Here is a 7,025-nt window from a genome sequence, read left to right as displayed (position 1 = left end):
CCCGTCCCTGGGATTCTCCAAGCAAGAACACTGGAGTGGGTTGCCATTTCCTTCTCCAATGCATGAAAGTGGAAAGTGAAAGTGAAGTTGCTGAGTCATGTTCGACTCTTAGCGACCCCATGGACTGCAGCCCACCAGGCTCCTCCGTCCATGGGATTTTCCAGGCAAGAGTACTGGAGTGGGGTGCCATCGCCTTCTCCGTTATTATGTGTGTCTGCTTTCTATTGCAGGTAAAGAAGTTTGTGGCCTTCCATGGAACTTCCATTTACCAACTTGGAAATGGCATTCATTTTACTAGCTTTTGTTATCTTTTCCTTCTTTACCCTGGCTTCCATCTACACTAACCCGGATGAAAGGAATGAAGGTAAGGAGAGAGAGCTCTCCATAATAGTCTCCATTTCCTTTCCCCACCCAATCATCTTTCTCTATGATTTGATTGATTTAGTTTCTAATGTTTGAGGGTGTGTGTGTGTGTGTGTGTGTGTGTGTGTGTGTGTGAAAGAGAGAGAGAGAAAGAGTTTGCTTGTTTAATAGCCTGAAATATCTACTATAATACTTTGCCCCTATTCAGAAACATTTGGAAATGGTAACAGCTAATCACATGGCTTTTAATCCCAGAACTTGATGGATCTTAATGCCCTAAATTTTACATATATATAAAATTTTACTTTCACCATCCTCTGTTCCTGCCCCTCATCCCTGTTGCCCATCAGAAACTAAATGTGCAAAAAGTCCAATGTCTTTCAAAGTCTTTAAAGGTAATTTTTCACAAGAAACAAATTCCATTATTTTGTAAGCATATCATGTGTGTGGGTGTGCATTTTTGTTCAGCTCTACATAGGAAGGAATAGAATTAAAGGTTTTTTACTAAAGAGCTCTTGTCAAAGCCCAAACATCTTTCAAAAAATATGTGGAAGTATTTAAATAACTCAACACAATGCTTGCTCATTGCCAATAATAACAAGTATAATTTCAATGTATAATTTAAATGGCTGTTCTTAATATTTTACTGTAGTTCAGGGCCCACTATGTTTTATAAAAAATTAATGGTAACTGACGATTTTTGAGGGCAAAAATTTTAATGTGTGTGTATATGTATGTATATACATACATATGTATAACATATGCCAAGAAAACAACACAAAATTTTAGAGAATAAGACAAAATTGCAAAAAGAAAACTGTGTTTCTTAAAATTGTGATATCTCTTCATTAACTTCTGACTATGAGAGAAGTGCTGTCTGTGAAATACATTATTATTCTCTGCCTTATAGACATACAACACTTATAGAAAACAAACAAACAAACAAAAAGCATTGTAAATAGACATTCCATTTTGTGCTGACATGAAGATTAGGAAAATTAATTGAAGTCCATAACATCTGTTTCATGCTCTATATTACTTTAGTTTAATGGATTTGGTTGAAAGAAACAGTAAAATCAAAATAGCAATTCAGTTCAGTACAATGGCTCAGAGGCGTCCAACTCTTTGTGACACCATGGACTGCAGCACGCCAGGCCTCCCTGTCCATCACCAACTCCCAGAGTTTACTCAAACTCATATCCATTGAGTTGGTGATGCCATGCAACCATCTCATCCTCGGTCGTCCCCTTCTTCTTCCACCTTCAATCTTTGCCAGCATCAGAATCTTTTCCAATGAGTCAGTTCTTCGAATCAGGTGGCTAAAGTATTGGAGTTTCAGCTTCAGCATCAGTCCTCCCAATGAATATTCAGGACTGATTTCCTTTAGGATGGACTGGTTGGATCTCCTTGCTGTCCAAGGGACTCTCAAGAGTCTTCTCCAACACCACAGTTCAAAAGCATCAATTCTTCGGTGTTCAGCCTTCTTTATAGTCCAACTCTCACATCCATACATGACTACTGGAAAAACCATAGCCTTGATTAGATGGACCCTGTTGGCAAACGAATGTCTCTGCTTTTTAATATGTGGTCTAGTATGCTTTTTAATTTTTAATCATAACATTTCTTCCAAGGAGCAAAAATATTTTAATTTCATGGCTACAATCACCATCTGCAATGATTTTGGAGCCCAAGAAAATTAAGTCTGTCACTGTCTCCATTGTTTCCCCATCTATTTGCCATGAGGTGATGGGACCAGATGCCATGATCTTAGTTTTCTGAATGTTGAGCTTTAAGCTAACTTTTTCATTCTCCTCTTTCATTTTCATCAAGAGGTTCTTTAGTTCTTCTTTATTTTCTGCCATAAGGGTGGTATCATCTGTGTATCTAATGTTATTGATATTTCTCCCAGCAATCTTGATTCCACCTTGTGCTTCATTCAGTCCAGCATTTCTCATGATGTATTCTGCATATAAGTTAAATAAGCAGGGTGACAATATACAGCCTTGAGTAGTATACAATATATTCCTTTCCCTATTTGGAACCAGTCTGTTGTTCCATGTCCAGTTCTAACTGTTGCTTCTTAACCTGTATGCAGATTTCTCAAGAGGCAGGTCAGGTGGTCTGGTATTCCCATCTCTTGAAGAATTTTCCATAGTTCATTGTGATCCATACAGTCAAAGGCTTTGGCATAGTCAATAAAGCAGAAGTAGATGTTTTTCTGGAACTCTCTTGCTTTTTCTATAATCTGGCAATTTGATCTCTGGTTCCTCTGCCTTTTCTAAATCCAGCTTGAACATCTAGAAGTTCATGGTTCACGTACTATTGAAGCCTGGCTTGGAGAATTTTGAGCATTGCTTTGCTAGTGTGTGAGATGAGTGCAACTGTGCAGTAGTTTGAGCAATTACATTAACTAAATAGTAGTGTCTTTCTCTCACATATAAAGAAAACCTGGGAGTAGTAAGTTCCCTGCTGACAACATGTACTCCCTCGTGTCCTGGACCCAGGCCACACTGTCTTGTTTCTATCCAATCTCCTGCTGCAGCCCCCAAGTCTGGCCAATGTATTACTGGATGCCAGTCAGCAAGAAGGAAGAAGGCACACCTATATTAAGGATACTGCCAGAATCTGCATATACCACATCCCTTTGGCCAGAATTTAACCCATGACCATATCCACAGGAAAACTGGGAAATGTAATAGTTATTCTAGAAGGCATGTACCGAGCAAAAACTTTGGGTTTGTTCCTAAAGAAAGAGGAGTACAACCAGCAGTGTCTGCCAGACACGTAGACTTATAACCACATATTCACTCTAGGGCTGGTAGTCATTAAATCAGGGAATACTTGAGCTAGAAGGAATGTTAAGAGAGCATCTAATTTACTGATACTTAACCAGAAATAAATATCAGAAAGATGCATCATCCTTGAGACCCATCACAAGCCAAGCAAATATGTATCTCTGGATGTTATACTTGGCTGTGTCTTTAAACAAAGCCTCCTCCACTCCCGATTCTTCTAGTTTTCATCTTTGGTTAAGAAGCACTTTCAGATATGACAACATCTGAGGCCCATAAATGTTTAGCAAGTTTCTCAAGTGCTCAGTTAGTTAGTAAAAGAACTGAAACTAGAGCACAGGCTCCCAATTCCAAGTTCCTGTCCACTGTCTGCACCCCTGTGATTCTCCAGTTTTGATCCATGGGCTGAGCCAGTCATAGAAATTTACCTTTCTTTTACACTTTTATACTCCATTTTTCATAATTTCCTTTTTCTTCCATTCTGTTTCTCCTACATATGATGTTTATTTTCCACGCTAAAGCAATTCCTCCCCTTAAATACTGTTACACTAACAGAACTAGAATTCTGCTCAAGGATTCCCATCAAAGAACATTCTTGCTTCCCTTCATAACCACCAGGTCAGTTACAAGCACAATTTTGCATGAAAGTACAAAATGTATACGCTTTCCTAAATGCCATAAGATCCATGAGTAAAATACACCTTCATTAAAATAGCAGATCTCTTTTAATTTCCTTTATGGCACAAGCTGTGAATTACAGGAGCCATTAAAAATAAACTTGAGAGACATTTGATTTCACATGTTTATTAAAAGACAGCCTTCAGAATGGGAGAAAATAATAGCAAACGAAGCAACAGACAAACAATTAATCTCAAAAATATACAAGCAACTCCTGCAGCTCAATTCCAGAAAAATAAATGACCCAATCAAAAAATGGGCCAAAGAACTAAACAGACATTTCTCCAAAGAAGACATACAGATGGCTAACAAACACATGAAAAGATGCTCAACATCACTCATTATTAGAGAAATGCAAATCAAAACCACAATGAGGTACCATTTCACACCAGTCAGAATGGCTGCTATCCAAAAGTCTACAAGCAATAAATGCTGGAGAGGGTGTGGAGAAAAGGGAACCCTCTTACACTGCTGGTGGGAATGCAAACTAGTACAGCCGCTATGGAGAACAGTTTGGAGATTCCTTAAAAAACTGGGAATAGAACTGCCATATGACCCAGCAATCCCACTGCTGGGCATACACACTGAGGAAACCAGAATTGAAAGAGACGCGTGTACCCCAATGTTCATTGCAGCACTGTTTACAATAGCCAGGACATGGAAGCAACCTAGATGTCCATCAGCAGACGAATGGATAAGGAAGCTGTGGTACATATACACAATGGAATATTACTCAGCCATTAAAAAAATACATTTGAATTGGTTCTATTGAGATGGATGAAACTGGAGCCCATTATACAGAGTGAAGTAAGCCAGAAAGAAAAACACCAATACAGTATACTAATGCATATATACGGAATTTGAAAAATAGCAGTGATAACCCTATATGTGAGACAGAATGAGAGACACAAATGCATAGAACAGTCTTATGGACTCTGAGGGAGAAGGTGAGGATGGGACGTTCTGGGAGAATAGCACTGAAACATGTATATTATCATATGTGAAACAGAACGCCATTCCAGGTTCGATGCATGAGACAAACGCTCAGGGCTGGGGCAATGGGATGACCCAGAGGGATGGGATGGGAAGGGAGGTGGGAGGGGGGTCCAAGAGGGGGAACGCATGTAAAGCCATGGCTGATTCATGTCAGTGTATGGCAAAACCCACTACAATATTGTAAAGTAATTAGCCCCCAACTAAAATAAATAAATTTATTTAAAAAAAATAAAAATAAAAATCTAATAGGCTCCACTATGAGTAACGGTGAATCTAAAGCTGAAGAACTCAGTTCCTGTGTCAGGAACTGGCATAGTCTCATGCAGGATTCAGTTGTATAACCAGAGCAGGCTCAGTAAATGTTTGACCAGAGGTTTTGACTAAGGACGATGCTCTTCCTCAGGGGACTTGAGGAGGGCTTTACAGAAGAGATGACCACCATTCGATATTGATACTGACATTTAATATTGACAAGAGTAAAGTGATATTGACAGAAGAGTAAAGTGGGCGGGGTGAATTCCAAATAAGAAAGCTGCTGAAATGAAAAATTAAATATATGAGATTAAAAAATCAGCTATAATTTTGAATGCATCTCAAGTCCAGCAAGAAATTGAACAGAACTGATCATTGACCAGTATCTTCTGAAGCCCTTCACAGGTCAAAGCACACATTTTAATAAGGTCTTTCTTAAACCTAAAAGAAGTGAGCATATGCCTCAACCTCCCATGTGAGGGCAGAGGCTCTCAGGTTCTAACTTGCATACAAATCATATAGAGATTTTATGAAAAAGTGTACTACATTCAGTAGGTCTGGGTGGGGCATTTAGAACAGGCTTCCAGGTGACGACCCTCATCCAGAAGACTAGCCAAGCCACAGATATGACACCCCCAGACCCCAAGAAGTCAGACTCATCTGTGTGCAGCAGGGGAGAGGGGACCTTGGCTATGTGGCTGATTGTCCGCGTTCCAGCAGTCAAGGCGTTACATGGCACAGGGCATGTAGAACAGGAAGAGATGGCCTCAGCTTCCAGTACAGTCTTGTCTCAAGTCCTAACACATCAAGAGTGGGTAAATTAATGTTTAAGAAAATATTTTATGTCTTTAGAAGAGGTGAGAATCATTGAAAATCATTCTTAATTTTTTTTAGGAAAAAAATTGTGATCAATTGAAGTATAGTTGATTTACAATGCAATGTTAGTTTCAGGTGTACAGCACAGTGATTCAGCTACATATGTCTACTTTTTCAGATTATTTTCCCTTATATACTCAGATAAAATACTGAGTATATTTTCCTGTTCTATACAATAGGTCCTGGTTATGATAGTTATTCTTTAAAAAATCAGAAAATTTTAGCATTGCAAGATTTCTAAAACTCTTAATAGTTTGTACATCCACTGTCTCATTTGTAATTAACATTCTCAATTCTCTTACTCTACGCCTTTCTATAAGGGAACAGTTAAGATAACTTTCTTTATTGAAAGAAGGTGTAAAGTGTGACAAAGCCCTGAGACATTTCAGAAAATTTTACTTTTTGAGAAACTGACCAAAAACTCACATTTTTCCCACTATTGTAAGAAGTCTCCAGAAAGTTTTTCAAAGACTGTCAATTCAACTCTTCTCCCTGGAAGAAGTTTGGCTGTTTTGATCCCTAACTGAAGGTACATAGATCATTTACATTTGAATTTTCAGAGCTACTTAAGAATGTTGCCTTTGTTCTAGACCATAAGGTATGTTTTAAAATTTAAAGTCAAAACTTAACATAGTACTTGTTTGCAAATGTCAGTCCAATAAAAGCAGAATTCAGTCACTATAGAAAACCTTGTATCCCAAAAGAAATCTTATTGTCTGGGCAAGGAAGCTTCACCTACCACCACTGTGATCAAAAGCATAGTCTCCCATGGACTTTCTAATCACACCAACAGATTCTTGCATTACACAAGCACTCAGAATTAGTCATCCCAGATCGTTATTGATGTCCTTTGAGAGTCCTAGGTGCTTACTTCAATGTCATATCGTCCATCTTCAAAGTAACAAAATAAAATATTTGTCACTTGATAATTATAGAATTAACTTGGATGGTGCATTTCCAAAAAAGTTTTAGGAATCCACTCAGCCTGAAAAAAAAAAAAAAGGCTATCTTATCTTGATGACTTAAACATTGGGAAAAAATTAAAGTCATAAAGGCAGTGAAACCAGA

The 7,025-nt window shown here is 38.3% G+C and overlaps 1 protein-coding gene across 1 annotated transcript; it reads left to right on the top strand.

Annotated features, from left to right (window-relative positions):
• Positions 1-252: 252 nt before the first annotated feature.
• Positions 253-459, top strand: SMIM31 (small integral membrane protein 31). Its single transcript, XM_081517211.1, has one exon. It carries the CDS (start codon positions 253-255, stop codon positions 457-459), a length of 207 nt encoding a protein of 68 aa, XP_081373337.1.
• The last annotated feature ends 6,566 nt before the right edge of the window (positions 460-7,025 follow it).

This window comes from Giraffa tippelskirchi, chromosome 1 (genome assembly GCF_054371585.1).
Source record: "Giraffa tippelskirchi isolate mGirTip1 chromosome 1, T2T-mGirTip1v1.2.pri, whole genome shotgun sequence".
In the NCBI taxonomy this organism is placed as follows: domain Eukaryota; kingdom Metazoa; phylum Chordata; class Mammalia; order Artiodactyla; family Giraffidae; genus Giraffa; species Giraffa tippelskirchi.
The sequence above is the reverse complement of the archived record's forward strand: the minus strand, read 5'-3'. Positions and strand labels throughout refer to the sequence as shown.

What these genes read in the sequence shown, in the direction of transcription:
- SMIM31 (XM_081517211.1), top strand. Translation starts at nt 253, where the DNA reads ATGGAACTTCCATTTACCAACTTGGAAATGGCATTCATTTTACTAGCT.